The 15920-nt window shown below is 46.0% G+C and overlaps 1 protein-coding gene and 1 pseudogene across 2 annotated transcripts in view; one reads left to right on the forward strand and one right to left on the reverse strand.

Moving 5' to 3' along the window:
* Positions 1 to 15920, forward strand: part of pard3ba (par-3 family cell polarity regulator beta a) — a 206772-nt gene that overhangs the window by 68474 nt on the left and 122378 nt on the right. For both annotated transcript variants that reach the window (XM_050063013.1, XM_050063014.1), the window contains 5 exons: positions 416 to 502; positions 711 to 836; positions 4391 to 4863; positions 7555 to 7694; positions 8675 to 8803. In XM_050063013.1, coding sequence (XP_049918970.1) covers positions 416 to 502; positions 711 to 836; positions 4391 to 4863; positions 7555 to 7694; positions 8675 to 8803 — 955 coding nt within the window. The remainder of the gene's footprint in view (positions 1 to 415; positions 503 to 710; positions 837 to 4390; positions 4864 to 7554; positions 7695 to 8674; positions 8804 to 15920) is intronic.
* LOC126401658 (40S ribosomal protein S10-like) lies at positions 11302 to 11839 on the reverse strand (annotated as a pseudogene).

The raw sequence follows: 15920 nt of genomic DNA on the forward strand, positions 1-15920 counted from the left end.
AGACGCTCAGTCTGTTTCATCTCTATCTGCTCCTCTATCTGCATTTCTCTTTTATCTCCTGCTCTCTTCTTTTGTCCAGCGGCTAGATTGGGTGGTTGAGAAGCAGGTAGATAAAGGCTGAAGTAGCCACCTGCGTCCCAAACACCCACCCACCTACACACACATTTTTCTGATGTTTGGCAGGGCTACCTGTAAGCTAATTTGTATCCCTTTCTGTGTAGCCCGGAGGAAAATGCTAATTTATTTTGAAGAGCTTGCACATACAAAGGTTTGGAGTTTGCGTGTGCAGCTGTGCATCACTGCATCAGTGTTTCTATGATTGCATGCAGTACATTATGTGCATCCTGACTCCCAGTATCTTTGAAGATGTCTGTGAGTGTGTGTTTCTGACGGCAACTGTGTGTTTTGTTGACAGCACCCTGACACGCTCAGTGGAGTTTCCAGGTGACTGGGGACCCCTGGGAATCCATGTGATCCCCTACTGCTCCTCTCTCAGTGGACGGTAAGCACACACTCACACAGATGCATCCATATTGTGCAAATACACACTCTCCTCCGTCCTCTTGTAATCAGTCAAACACTCATAGGCGAGGCAGATGGCCATGTTGACTCATAGAAATGCATAAGCTTTGGCATGTAATCATATATGTGTTTACCTCCATGAATTCATATTCACCCTACACTGTGTGTATGTGTGTGTGTCTTGCCAGGACCCTGGGCCTGCACGTTAAAGGCATCGAGGAAAACAGCCGCTCCATGAATGAGAATCTCTTCCAGCAGGATGAGTGTATCGTCCAAATCAATGACACACCACTTCAGGACAAGACCTTCGCACAGTAAGTATGCTGGGATGAGCATCAGCACCAACACAGACATCTCGGCAATAAGATTCTAATGTCTGATCAGAAAGGAGTGACGTAGAGGTTTGATAGTGTTTTATGAATCTGTCATCACCTGAACTGCTAAATTAGATTTTTAGCAATCCAGCTTGAACTTGAAAGGGGTACTTCGCTGATTTTCAACTAGCTTTGTGTCATGACAGTGTCGGTAGTATGTGTAAAACAACTTCCCTCCATCTTGCCAGCACCCAGATTCCCCTGCTCATTTGTGGATTTCCACCTGCTCTTGGGCTGTTGCTCAAACTACAGATTGTACTTCCTCATTTTTGTATGCCTGCCACCACCTCGGGCACAAAGACTATTGAAGTGGAGCAAGAGAGAGAGCCACCCCTCCATCTCCTTCTTTTCCTATCTCTCTCAAACTTGGATCAAACAGTAAAACCAGGCTCGTCTGAAGTACGAGTGTCTCAAATCGCTTAATTCTGTACTTACGCTTAATATTTTGAGTGCATAAGTGCGTTCACACTGAGAAGTATGGAAAAATGCAGTGCACTATGAGTACCCGGATGGTGCACTCAAAACGGTCAAGAAGTTGAGTATGGAAGTATGGACACTTCTCGCCCTCAATGGTCGCCATCTTGGCTACGTAGCGGAAGGGGAGGGACCACTTTTCAAACTGGAAATGGCGGCCGAGGACTGTGCGACCGTGAACGTCACTGCATTGTACAAATACATGTGTCTTTTGCACTAAGCACCACTATACTGTTGTCAGGTATAAGCCAGCAGTATGTTTACTGGGTTAATTAAGCAGCCTGTAATGATTTGGTACCGCGAACGATAACGCTAGTTTGCTAACTAGCTAATTTGCGGTCGTCATTTCCGGTAAGTGCACAACGGCTGTGTTTGGTTTGAGACAACACTACCCAGTCGAAATTCCCACACTACGCCAACAAGTACATAGTGCATATAGTATACTACATGGAAGCGTGCTAACGGAAGTATGTGATTTGAGACAAGAGTGTTTTCAAAAACATATATTAGTCATAGATGTATAAAGAGAACTGGATGTAGCATCATGTCTATAAAAGATGCTCAGTGGTGCATGATGCCGAAAAAGATCAGCCCCCACATATAATATTATCCGAATGACTGGTACTGCTTCTGCCGGTTACAGTGGCTACTTCCAGTTTAGCGCTGCACTAACTTGAATAGGGATAAAATGATCATGTGTCTCTTATTGACTTTAAAAATTTTATTGGACCAAATGGAACAAATTCTGATAGTGAAACCAGTGACGCTCAAAAACATTTATCCACTGATTTACAGATGTCTACCTGGTCAAGAAAGTCTTTTTTAACCCTTTGAAACCTGAGCAAATTGGCTTGATTTCTTTTAAGAATATGGGAAGAATACCCTGGAAATCCAGAGTTCTCGCGAGAGCACAGTTTGAATTTACTCAGCGAGTCACTCTGGCAATCAGTAATGATGCTCATTACCCATGCCGTTGGAGCCGAGCTGCACCAATTACATCTGTGTATCTGATATCGCCAGAGGCGAGCTAAACAGATGACGACAGCGCTGCTACGACGAAGTCCGGAATCAGTCAGTAAACATTGCAAGATGGCTACGGATGAACACCAGTTGTTTGAAACGGCTTTGGCCGCTACAATGAACGAGTTAGACTTGGCTTTTTCTCTAAAAGAGGAACAGAAGACGGCGCTCGAATCTTTCCTTTGCAAGAAGGACATTTTTGCTGTTTTGCCGACCCGATACAGCAAGAGTCTAATCTACCAGTTAGCTCCGCTGGTAGCTAAGCGTCACCCCGTGTATTGTTGTGATTGGTCGTAGTGTTATCCAATTGCGTGCAGTGATATTTTCAAATGCATGCTTGGTGCCGCCCCTCGAGTTGGACCATTTTCATTACTCATGGAGAAAATTTAAAAAAAAATTAAAATTAAAAACAAGAAAATTGTTAAAAAAAAGAAGAAGAATGAAAGTTAAAAACAAACAAGGACCTAGAAAGAGTGCTTAAGAATTTAATAATTGTATAACATAATTTTAAAATAAAATAATAACAATAATATTAATTATTATTATTATTATTATTATTATTATTATTATTATTATCATAAAAATAGTTTTGCCCTAGCTTTTTTCTTTTTTCCTAGTTTTTTTTTTTTTTTTTTAAATTTTCTAAATTTATTTTATTTATCTTTTTTATTTATTTATTTATTTTGCAGTTTGTGGAACATTTTAGCTCAGGGTTCAAAGGTTTAAATACTTGGGAAAGGCGTCTGAAAGCAGCACAAGAAAAGTGATGTCGCTCCATGTTTCAAAGGGTTAAAAAAAAGTTTTTTTTATGTGACAGATGTAATTAAATTGTGAAAAGTGGCTTCAAAGCCTGACACACTTTCTCGGGGTTGATTTTATTGTACTGTTGAGCTGTAATACAAGATTGTTTGTAACCTGCTGTCTGCTATATTGTTCTAGAACGAGTTGGCCAAAAGCAACTTGCATTTTGTCACCCTCCAATGTATTTGTGTCTTGCGACTGCATCAACAAATAACAAAGACAAATAACTGTCAGTTAATCTGTTGATTATTTTCTCGATTAAGTGATTCATTGTTTGTCTATGAAGTGTCAGAAAATGGTGAAAAACGGTGATCAGTGTTTCTCAAACGCCCAAGATGACGTCCTCAGATGATTTGTCTTGTCCACAATCCAAAAATATTCAGTTCATTGTCACAGAGGAAGAAAGAAACCAGAAAATATCCACATTCAAAAAAGCTTGAATCAGAAAATTTTGACTTTTTGCTCCTTAAAACAACTTAAACCCAATTATTGATTTTAAAATGAGTTGGCGACTAACATCTCTTCAGCAGTGAAATACGTCTTTAAGCATCGAGGGTGTTATTAGGAGGTGAAACAAAAGCTACAACAGCAGAAAAGTAACATCTTTTTTGTTTGTGTGTGCATGTGTGTGTGTGTGTGTGTACTCCCACACACTCTGCCACCATTGTAGCGAAACACCTCACCCATCACTCAGTTTGCTTCCTTTTATCAGCCAAAGACAAATCCTCCTCATTCTCTGCCTCTCCTATCTCATCCCAACATCTACTCTCACAAAGGAGTGCATGTGTTTGTCTCTCTCTGTCCCTTATTTTTTCCACACACACACCTAAAACCTCCTGTCCTCATTCTTTCTCCATTTTCTCTCGTCCTCTCTGCAGTGGAGCTGAATAGGTCCATTTAACTGCGTCCCACTGTGTCGTCTGTGTTGTGTGAATGCTGTGCTGATAGTGGTCTATTAAAGCTGCAATAAGAGCCTGCTGTCGGGTCTCCCCCCATCTGACAGGGGCCACAGCGTCCCATACCAGCTGGAGGAGTCGCTCCGTGCTTGATCCAAATTGAAATACAGCTCCATTAACGATGCACAAGCCTCATTCAGCCTCCTCGTTCTCTGCTCTCCAGTCGTCTGTGTTCTCCGACTGGTCTGGTCTGTCTTAGTGTTCCACAATCACATATGTAAAGTAAAAAATTTCTTTCCCCAGGTCACAGGATGTGTTCCGCCAGGCCATGACCTGCCCCACTGTGCGCCTGGAGGTCCTCCCCGTGGGCAACAAGCTGCGCTACGAGAAGAGCTTCATAGGTCAGCTCTTCACCGGTGACGCCAAAGACACCACCGCAAAAACAAAGAGTCCGATGGTGGTCCGTGCTAAAACCGACCCCCAGCCTGAACCTAAACAAGACACCAAAACCACCGCCAAACTCGAAGTGAGGCGACCAGACGCGCGTGCCAGGACCCCAGAGCCAGCTGCCCTGAACACACCGCCAGCGGAGCTCCAGTCTGGGCACAGCTCCTTGGAGAGAGTCTCTCCAACACCTCTTGCCAGGGCGGCAAGCTCCTCCCCGACACCCAGGACCCGCAGCCAGAGCCCCCAGGCCAGTAGGAGCCCTGTGCCCGGCCTGGCCAACCTTACAAGCAGGAAGGGAGGCAAGAAGATAAAAATTGACCTGAAGAAAGGTAAATATGGAGTGAAGACCCATTTTATTTTCATTTCTTTCAGCATTACAACCTGTGGGTGTCATCCTGTCCATGACTCTGATATTGAGCTGCATTATGGGAGGTGTGGGATTTTTGGGGTTTGTTGAAGTCTCTTGTCAGTCCCCCGAATATATGCATCAAGTTGAAGGATTTCTGCTCCCATGTTGTAGCAAGACATTAATCTTTGTGTAGAAAAAGTTTGTGCTACATGTGTGCGTGGTCTTTTGAGGACATCCGTGCTTATTTATAGTTTTTATCTTCTAGGTTTGTTTCTCTCATGTAATAACAGCTGAACTCAACGCTGATGAGCAGCTGCTTTGAAAGTCATGGATGTTTTATTCCCCACCAGCACAAGGATGAGTTTGGAATTTCTGATTCAGAGTAGAGTGCTGCAGCGATGATGTTTCTTTTGTAGGCCAGCCCGGAAGAATTTTCCGCTTTTCTGATTTTTGAAGCGTAAATACAATTGCTACAAGTCAGGCTATAAACAAACTACAACACGGTCACATGCCTTTGTTGCGTGAACTTAACTACGACAACGATGTTGTAAAGTAGAGCTTTGATCCTCTGCCCAAACTCCGGAGAAGAAGCCGAGTTAGGGACACGCAGTAACAGGATGAGAGAGAGAGAGGAGGTCCCCCAGCAGACTAGGCCTAAGTCAGCCTAACTAGGGGCTGGTACAAGGCAAGCCTGAGCCAGCCCTAACTATAAGCTTTATCAAAGAGGAAAGTCTTAAGTGTAGTCTTAAATGTGGAGACAGTGTCTGCCTCCTGGCTCTGGCTCCTGATCTAAAATAAAAGCAGCCTTAATGATTTGCGCAAATCACCGTGGGTGAGACGCAGCGCTGCCGCCAGCTCTTGAAGTAGCCAGTGTTCCCACAGGCATGGAAAGAGTTTTGTCGTGTCTAATGAAATTATTTGGTACAGTAATCTTCTGTGGATACCCCGAATAACGGAAGGACGACAGGAAGTGAAATACATTAGTTTGTATTAAATGTTTTTTTTTTCCAGCAGAAATTAATGTTTTGAATCAGGCTTAGTCACAAACTAAGTGGTTTCATGTCGGGTTGGGCCTGAATTTTTGTACCCCTTGTTAGCAATGGCCTTTTTTAAGACACTTTAAAGCTTAAAAAAATTAAAATAAAGTGGGGTATTTACTGACATATTTAATGTTGTAGAACAAAACATGAAAGTCTTACTTCAGGCATTGAACCAAAATCCCATTCAAAGATCCTACTTTATAAACCCTTTATAAAGCTCTGGGCCATTAAAAGCAAATTTTCTGTACATATTGAAAGTAACTTTCTTTTTTTTATCTCGCAGGAGAAGCTTACATTCTGTCTGCTTGTTTTGCTTTTAGATTTTAACCCAGACTGAATCCGTCTGGCTCCCCGGCTGCCTTATCTATTATCCCTCTAAAACACATCAGTGCTGGAGCGCTGATGTGTTGATAGCACTGGAATAGGTTTGCAGGCCTGTGAATAGGCTCTCCTCGAGCAACCTGTAGTGTTATGGGGCATTGAAAGGGAGCGCTGTAATTGGGCTGCATGCACACACTTGCTACAGGTACCCAGAGAAAGGCGAGGAGATATCTGGATGAAAGGAGAGGAGAAATTGGGCTCCACACTCTCCATCTCCGGCTCAAAGCTCCATTCACCGCTGCGTTATTGTTACTGTCTTTCTTTTCCCCAGCACGTTTTTCATCCCTCCCATTTTCTCCTCCTTTTTCCCTCTATCCTTCTTTTGTCTGTTTCTCCCTCTATCCCTTTCACCTGATGCAAGATCAGAGCAGAGGATATTATGGGGTTTCTAACACCCTCTCCCTTGGCAACAGGCTCTTTCTCTCCGTGATTGACAGGCGGTGAGGTTTAGGTGCGCTAATGTAGGGCAGGCAGAGGCTTAGCTTGGAGACCAGATAGCATCGCTCACCGCCTTTAGTATGCCACGCCGGCTTTGCTCTCCTCGCACACACACACACACCCACACACACGGAGCGTGGCACATTTCACTCATGGCTTGGGGCTTGTGAGGCCGTGAAAAAGGGAGAGGGTGGAGGCTCTAGGGGTTGACGGCTCATGCATGTGTGTGTGGCCTCAGAAACACACACACACACACACACTTGTAAATGTATACACACAGATAAACGCAGGCTCACACCCACGAGGAAAATCTTTGTGGAAATCACGTTGCATCCCCAGGGAGGGAAGCTAGAGAAGGGAATAATATCTCTCCGGTTCTTCTCCTCTCTCTCTCTCTCTCTCTCTCCTCCCTCCGCCCCCACCTTCCTTCCATCTTCTCCCTCTACCTCCCTTCATCAGCCACCGTTCGGCCTGCTCACACGTGAAATTAAAGGCAGAGTCTGTCTAATCCGGCTAGAAGAGGAGCCTTCTCCCGGCGGCTCAGAGGCTAAGCCAGGCAACAAACCCCCAGAGGAAAACAGGCACTTAAACAGTAGTTAATGTGAAGGAAGATGCTCCGACCGCAGACCAGGATCAGCAGGACACGAGAGGAGGAGAGAGGGAAAACTGTGGAGAGGAGAGGCAGAGCAGGGAAACGAGAGGGAAAATTCAATTAAAATGAAATTAAAAGTAATAAAATTCATAAAGTCGTACCTTCAGGGGGATTGATGTCCCTGTTGCACACGGTGACGCAGGTTGCTTTGCTCCCGCAGGCACAGAGGGTCTTGGCTTCACCGTGGTAACGAGGGACTCCTCAGTCCACGGGCCAGGGCCAATCCTGGTGAAGAACATCCTGCCACGTGGCGCGGCAGTCAAAGATGGCCGCCTGCAGCCTGGAGACCGCATCCTGGAGGTGAGGATCCCCCTCAGAGTTGAACACACACAGTCAACTACAGGAACAACATCAGTCGTAGCAAGGGATTGACTCCTGTGGCACCCCTGGTGGTTAAACTGAGTAACTGCACTTCACTTCAAGATGACCTTACCCAGAATTAATTAGCATGATGAACATAGATTTCTCAGTGATATGCAATGATTGTAGAGATCACTGCAGGTGGACAAACTCCTGGAGCTACTTTTTCCCAAAGAAATAGTCCCTATAAATGTTTTGGCGGAGGCAGAATCTCAAGACTGTTTTTGTATGAATATACCAACACATAGACGAATAAAATCAGAACTACCACAAGATGTATGTGAGGTTTTTTTTTTTACTTTAACACTCTGCAAGTGTAGTTCAGAATGTGTACACACTAGACATCCTCTCACATTTAGAGACAATATGAGAAGGTAGTTACACACTGTAACAGTTTGCAGAGACTGGGGATCTTGCAGGGTCACTATTTTTCAGACTATAACTAGATTTCATTCATTCATGAGCTGTAACTGATTATCCTCTTAAGGGTCGGTGGATTCAAACCCTGATCCCGCGATATTTGACTTGTTGATGTATTAATCCGTAGAAGTTCATTCTGTCTAAGTGTTAGATCAGTGTTTTTCTTTTCTTTTCTATCCGACAATAGAAGGTTTGTTTTACCTTGACATGCTTCGACTGGTGTCTTCCGTCTTCTTCAGAAGCGTCACCAGATGTCATTGGTGACGTGCCTTATATCAGCTGATGTTACGGAGGCCTGTCACGCCTCCTGCTGTCAGGTCGCTCCTCGAGGGCGGCGCTCTTATGACCACCTGACACCAAACTATCGAGATCACAGTAGCAGACATCAATTTGCTCCGACATTGGAAGTTAGTCTGCAGCAGTGAAATCGTGGATGAAAGTCTTTGCTTTAATGTTCTCCTCTGTGTGTGTGTGTTTGCTCTTTTTTTGCATGTGTGTAGGTGAACGGAATAGACATGACAGGCCGTAGCCAGGAGGAACTCGTGGCCATGCTGCGCAGCACCAGGCAGGGAGAGAGCGTGTGTGTGGTGGTGGCACGGCAGGAGGACATCTTCTTGCCTCGGGAACTGGTAAGAGAGTGCAAACACGCTGAAAAGACACACAGCATCCATGTCCTCACTGAACCGTCACACAGCGTCCCCTCTCTTCATATGTGCTCCTCCTCTTCATCTTTTTTTTTTTTAACATTTTCTTCACATTGTGTCAGTTCTTTCGCTCTCACTGACCCTCTTTATGTCACTGCCCTTTTCCCTATAAACACCGCACACGGTCACACACCCAGAGCACCCTCCGGTCTTCCTGTCCCACTCTGCTTTGTTGACACAGCGATGCCAGAGGAAGTCACACGCACAAGCCACAGCAGCCCCGCAGGAAACTACAAGCATGTCTGCGCGTGTTGACACGCCGCTGGTGTTAAGTGACCGTTTACCTGCAGCGCCTGACGGGGTCAGAGATCAGCGTCGTGCAGCTGACAGAGTTTGACTGCGTTTCACCGGGGACACTTTATCAATAAACAGACTTTTAAACATATATCCACACAGCCAGGTGGCCCCTTGAAAGTCACCCGCTCTCTGTAAATGTTTTTTCGCCCGTGCGCTTCTATTCTCTCCCCTCTGTCCTCGGCGGTTATTCTGATTATTCCCTTTCCGTTACTTCAAAGCGCTGTGAGAAAAACGCGCAGGGCTTTGTAGTGACTGATGCATATTCACACCTAGAGTGGCTGCGCACACACTCACACTCTCGCACACAAACTCCTAAACACCTAGTCCTTGATGAAAACTTGAACACGAGTGCTTTTTCTCTCCAACACACACACACAGATGTGCGCACGGAGGAACACATCACACAATCTTTAAACAGCCAAGTTACTGCTTCCGAAAATAGTTTGCCCTCATTAATGGCCCAGCAGTCTTGGCATAACAAGTGCACTTTGAAGAGCCTCTACAGTCTTCATCTAACACTTGCTTGTATTTGGGCATTAGAGACTTAAAGAGAGGGAGGGTGTGTGTGTGTGTGTGTGTGTGTGTGAAGGAGGTGTGTGGAATGGAAGAATGAGAGAGAGCCTTCACTCCTGTCTCTGTCGAGGCTGTTGAAGTTGTTGGTGCCCCGTGAGATCTGGCCCTTATCTCCAGCACAGTCCTCCACCTCAAAGACGGTTTGATGTCCCCTAAGCACACACACACACTCACATATTTACAAGCACACACACACACAACACCACACACTAAAGGGGCTGCGTCATTGAATTTAGATTTACAGACTCTCAAGAAGGATTACATAAAAACACAGATGCAGAAACTACCACGGAGAAAAAGGTCATAATTAAAAGTAGCCAAATGAGCACATGCTGTACTTAACAACAGAATACACCCTTCTGCAGAATCAAAACCAAGACAGATATTTCCTCCTCTGTCTTTCTCCTCCCTTGCAGGTTTTAATTGCTCTCCTCTCTCTCCTGCTGCTCTCAAGTAGTAAATTGTGGTGGAAATTTATGTGAAGCACTAGCAAGGAGCGGCCCGCAACGATTCGCTCGCACAAAAGATGTAATGATGATGGAGACGCATTAAGTCGACGCTGCCATCTGCTTCTCCCGTCGTACGACGAAAACGCTCGCGCGTAGGTGTCTGTCTGCACGTCTGTCTGACTCAGTGTGGGTGCTCATGAATATTCATCGGCGTTTTAGAGGCTGTACTATCTTGTAAAAAGTGCCTTTAAGCATCCGCATCACTACGGTCATATTTGTTTAAAAAATAATCAGATGCAAATCAGCAGTTCATTATCGCAGTTTTACATTCAGCCGCTGCTGAGATTAATTGGCTGAAAAACAATTCTAAGTTTTCCTTGACTAACCTCGCTGTTGCCACTACAGATAATGAATCCCCAATATCAGCTTATTGCATATATCAAGGTTTAATTTGGTCGTCGACAGGAACATTTTGTCCAACTGAAGGCATTCACATGACATGAGATGCTTGGTTTATTTTAATTAAAAAACAGTATCAGATTAGATATCTGGGGCCATTTATAACACACTGGGGTGATATGATCACTGAGTGAGGCTCACTTACCTCACCTGTTCCTGAGTGCGCCTGCAGGTGGTGCAGTGGCTTCTGGAAAAGTCTCCTGTGTCTCACCTGGCCAGATATGTATTCAAAATAATTCAGTTCAAAGTCCAACTACACCTGACTCCGACAGCAGGAAAAAAAAGTCCAAGGTAGTCTGCTCTCACAGCTGAGCACAAGACTGTCGGTAAAATTCAGACACATTCACACAAAGAGAAAGTGTGTGCTCCCACTGCTGACCCTGCCAACAAGAACAGAGAGGAACCTCTGCAGGCTACAGCGTCTTGTGTCAGTTCTAGGCCAGAGATGTGCTTTTCACCACGTGTTTGCATCCGCATGATAGCTGCTGGTTGGAGCGCCTCCACAAGATGCAAACCACCACTTTACCTAGATCAACCTCTGTCTGAGACGCCCCCTTCCAACAAAGCCCAGTCTGCTCTCACTGGTCTTTCTGGGTCCATCATGTCTTAGCGTGTGCCCAGTCAACTGTAACGGAGGATCCTCTGTTTTCTTTATTGTACAGAAAAAGATGGTGTAATTTCCTGAGGCTGCTGTCCTCTGCCGCGTCCAAACCCTCCCCTGAACTGGAATTCTGTGGCAGCTCCAGCACCGGCCTCGGCTTTCTTATCAGCACCAGGGGGTGCAGCAGATCACCTGTATGCATCTCTGTCAGCCTCGCTACAGTTAAGGCGGGCGTGACTCTCTCCTTCCATTCCCTTGAGCCTGGGCCTTGCAGTCTCAGGGCGGCGGGCACAATCTCAGGGGGAAGGTGGAGGAAGTCCCTCAGGCACTGGACACCTTCGTTGGTGAGGTACCAGTAAAAATGACGCCAATGCTTCTTGACATAACCACAGGATTTCAGGGACTGCATCGCTTTCATCACATGAAGATTGGGCACAGTCTTGTCGGCAAGCTCCGGATGCTTGGCCAGGTGGACATCTTTCTTGGCCGCCATGACTCCCTCTTTGAAGAGGAGCTCATAGATAGCAAGGCGATTCTTCTTGGGCATCAGCATCTTTCCACTTGTTAGGGGAGCGTAGTCGGAAGGGGATAGCGGTACTTTTGACCCCTTTTTACTCATCTGATCCAAAACTCGAGAACATAACATCATCGCCAACGAAGCTTACGTGTTTCTCTGACGTTAGCATGTAGCGTCATGTAGCAGTGTCGGCTACGAATGTAATCACTTGCAGTAGTGTGCCCAAAAACACTAGTTTTGCCTTACAGTACTCCGTTTTGATCACAGCTTGAAATGCTCTGACGAATGTGCAGGGACTTAAATTTCATGGAAATCCATCCAAAATTAGTCTGGATATTTCAGTCGGGACCAAAGTGTCAGAGCGGCCGAACAGCCAACATCGCCATCCCCAGAGTTCTGTCGCTAGTGTGGCTTAAAATAAACGCAGAAGGAGGGAGTCTCCCTGTGCTGCGCTGATATCTGTAGAAATACACTCAGCAATGCGAATACTTGACTGTGGGATGCCAAACAGTAGCAACCTCACAGCTGGTCAGGGGTCAGCGTTTTGCCAAAGGACACTTCAGCAGAACAGACACTCGCTGACACAGCAGTTTGAACCTGGGTCATGTCGTTAAAAGGCGACTTTCTCTCCTCTCTGCACCATCCTGCTGCCAACCTACAAGATTTATACTGTGCGCCCCAGCATTCATATAGTCTTTTATCTGCCTTGTACAAGCAAAATAGACTTTGAGAGGAACTCGCTGATTGATTAGTTTCAATAGAGAGGGTATTGATGTTTCATGAGCAGCGTGCGCTTCTGTTAAAGCACTCGGCGGCGCTGCGAGGCACACTGGTCTCTTTCAGTCCAAAGAATAACAGCAAAGCCGTGTGAATTAGCCTCGTCATTAGGATACAAAGGGATGACGATTTTCTAGCCCGTCTCTCGTCCTCTCACACACCCTCCAAGTAATTAAAAAGTGATAACTTCTAATCACAGTTTCATTCCTGTCAGCATTTCTGCGTCACCGACGCTCGGCGCTCTCATTATATCACGGGGCCTCGTTTTGTCTCAGGGTGGAGATTAGAGAGTTTCTTGTGGGTGTTTCGGCGGGAGCGTGATATGTGTGTGTGAGCGAGTCGAGCCAAGGACAGGATGGAGGGGTCACGCTGCACATGGTTGACCCTCTGTCGCCAGCAGCCTAGGCCAGCTCACAGGAAAAGGGGTCGTCAGACACATGGTCCTCTCCGTCTTTTCATTGGTTGTCTCTCTACCTTTCTGTGTTGGAGCTGGAGCTTCACGTCTTTCCTTTTCATTATCCTCCCTCCCCCCCGCTCCAACTCCCCAGAATTATCCCTCAATCAGTCATTTTACTTTCCTTTCTCTTCATTGTGAGGTAAAGGTGTAAAGCGGCGAAGAGGCAGACATTAAGGCGATTAATTGGCAGCTCCATCGTCGCCGTCGAGCGCGGCGAGATCTCATCTTAATTGAATGTCGCTCTCACCGCTAATCCCGCCGCTTTGAAACCCCCATTTAGAAATCCTCAGCGACAAAAGGCTCTGTGTGTAATCGCTGTGTATCAACCCCCCTCCTCTTCCTCACCACCCACCCTGGGGTAAGAAAAAGCTCCTTTTTGTCTCCTCTTTTGGGTGTTGAAGAGGGTGGTCTCTCTCCTGGCTAAAAGCTTGTTAAAGAGCCATTGCTTTAGGCTAACAGTGGAGGGAGGAGGGGGGTCGCAAGGGGTCTCCGCCACCCTGGGGACACAATCTGCCCCCAAGGAAAGAGCATTAGAGGGGATATTAGAGTGTGTGAGAGTGTGTTTGGACCACCGCTGAGATTCACTTGGTTGTGCAAATAGATTTCAATCAGATCCAATAAATAAACACTTTATGCAACGTCACATTTTCATAACTTTTCAATATCGCTCCAGAGCCTGCTGCGCTCCAAGTCGCCCACCTGCACCTCGTGTGTTATTGCAGCTACATCACAGAGGTATTTAAAACCTCCCAGGTTGCCACCTGAGTCGTCTCAAGTGTCTCTCACGCAGGAAGTAGCGGATTGTCTTTGTAATTCCTCGGGTTTTGAGTAACAGCACTCTGAAATGTCTTGTTGATAAAAATAAGCCCCGACTGAAAGTCTTACGCTGAAACAGAAAATAGAATCCAGGGTTTTGAAGGAGTCGTTTTTCTTGGTTTAACTTGTTATCGTCGTATCAAAGAAGTGAATACGAGCCCCAGCTGGAAGGTGATAATCAGCGGGGCCAAAGTTCAACTCAAAAACTTGAGGACTTTTCAGTGAAGTAGGAGACATCTTTGTGTCCAACAGTTGAACCATTTGCGTAGTTAGAGATTCTGACTATTTCAAAGTGGGCGAAGGAGTAGATGTCGTTTTGGGGAGCATTTCATGCCTTTATGAGAGAGTGTGACAGCTGATGGATGACAAGAAATAAGAGGAGACATAGAAAGATGAGAGTATTCATTATAGTCTGTGTACAGAGTTATTTAAAGGTGAGCTACACCCACTTTTAAAGCGAGTTCCACCTGCGCTGCATTCACGGCCCCGCAAAGACCTCCAAATTTAGAGAGAAGACGCAGACTGATGCACAGGAGAGAGTAGCTCATGCTCACATTTATTGATTGAACTCTAGGCCATGGAAATAACATATTAGAACTCTGATATTGGTGGTGTTTCCCTTAAATTTTAACAGTGTGCGCTGCTAAAAATTGAAGCATTGTAAGTGTTTTCTAAGGTACTGACAAACTGTCGCCTTGTATGTAATATCTGAGGTACTGACAAACTGTCGCCTTGTATGTAATATCTGCGGGCTCTAATAAGCAGGAACTGAGCTGTCGTCTAGTTTAACTGACTTGGATCAGTGTGCTACAGTACCTTCCCTCACTCCGACACAGACGACCTTCCAGGTTTAGCTCCTTTCCCGTTACCGGGCTGTGAGCTCTGACTCACACTTTGGAGCCGAGCACCCCTCCTGGCCCGCCGGCTTTAACAGGCTGTTGTTTTAATTAAGCACCTAGACGTAGCAGCGCCGAGCAGTGCTGACAGAGAGACATGTGAGGGCTGGAGGATCTTAGCGAGGCTGAGAGCCTGTGAATTTTCCCAACATATTAAACTGGAGGACAAATTTGACTCCCACATCCTTCGACATTGTGCGGCGATGGCGGAGGAAATGCGAACATGGATTTCTGATTCAGTCGCAGGCGAGGTGCCTGATGATGTAAGGCTCCTGCAATCCTGGTGTGGGGACTCAGATCTTTAAAGCTGTGACGACTGGTATGGCTGCTGTAACGTATACGCATATTCCCTATCTTGCTTTTTGAGTTTTTCAGTGTCTGTTGTTTTTATCGTAGCTGCTGATCTGAATGAACCAGAGTAGAGCAGGCGCACACACACACTCGTAACCTTACATCTGTAAAGAAAAATAAGGCTCGGGAGTGAAGTGGTGCCGAGGCGCCTCCCCTCCTCAGGCCCTCTCTCCCCTGGGCGACTGAACCTGGCATCTCTCTCCTGCTCTCCATTTTACCACCCTCTAATGACAGACATTTTCCTTTTCTCTTTTGTTTCCTTTTGTCTCACTCTCCCCCACGTTACATCCCCGCGCCGCCACCACGGTCATTTTCCTCACATTAAATGGCAGTGGGTGAGTGGGTGAGAGATGTAGAGGGACCTGTAGAAAGTAGAGATGGAGCAGGAGTCTGGGGAGGAGCAATTGAGAGGAGAGATGTACAGTCAGATTGAGAGATTAGGATGAAATGTAAAGAGTGAGGAGGGGGAGTGTGGATAAGAGAAGCGGGTATACCTCAGGGAAGGGTTATTACTTTTAAATGCTCCTCTGCGCCCCCGTCCTCGTCCCTCTGCTTCTCTTCCTCCCCCCCGTCCTCCCCCACTGTGCTCCAGGAGGAGGTATGAAAAGGTTATTATGTTTCCTTTAGAAATGGCTCGCTCTCCGTCTGCGCCTTTCATCTCCAAATGGAATAACCTCTCTACTGTAGCTTTCTTCTTTTTCTCACTACACCTTCATCTCTCTTTCCAGTACACAACACCTGCTCCTCTCTTCCTTTCTTTTTACCTCTCTGTTTTCTTCCCCGCAGCCCTCTTCTATCTTTAATCCATTTCACTCCTCTTTCCTTCTCACTCCTTTCGGTGTTGAGTAA

The sequence above is a fragment of the Epinephelus moara genome, chromosome 15 (genome assembly GCF_006386435.1).
Source record: "Epinephelus moara isolate mb chromosome 15, YSFRI_EMoa_1.0, whole genome shotgun sequence".
In the NCBI taxonomy this organism is placed as follows: Eukaryota; Metazoa; Chordata; class Actinopteri; order Perciformes; family Serranidae; genus Epinephelus; species Epinephelus moara.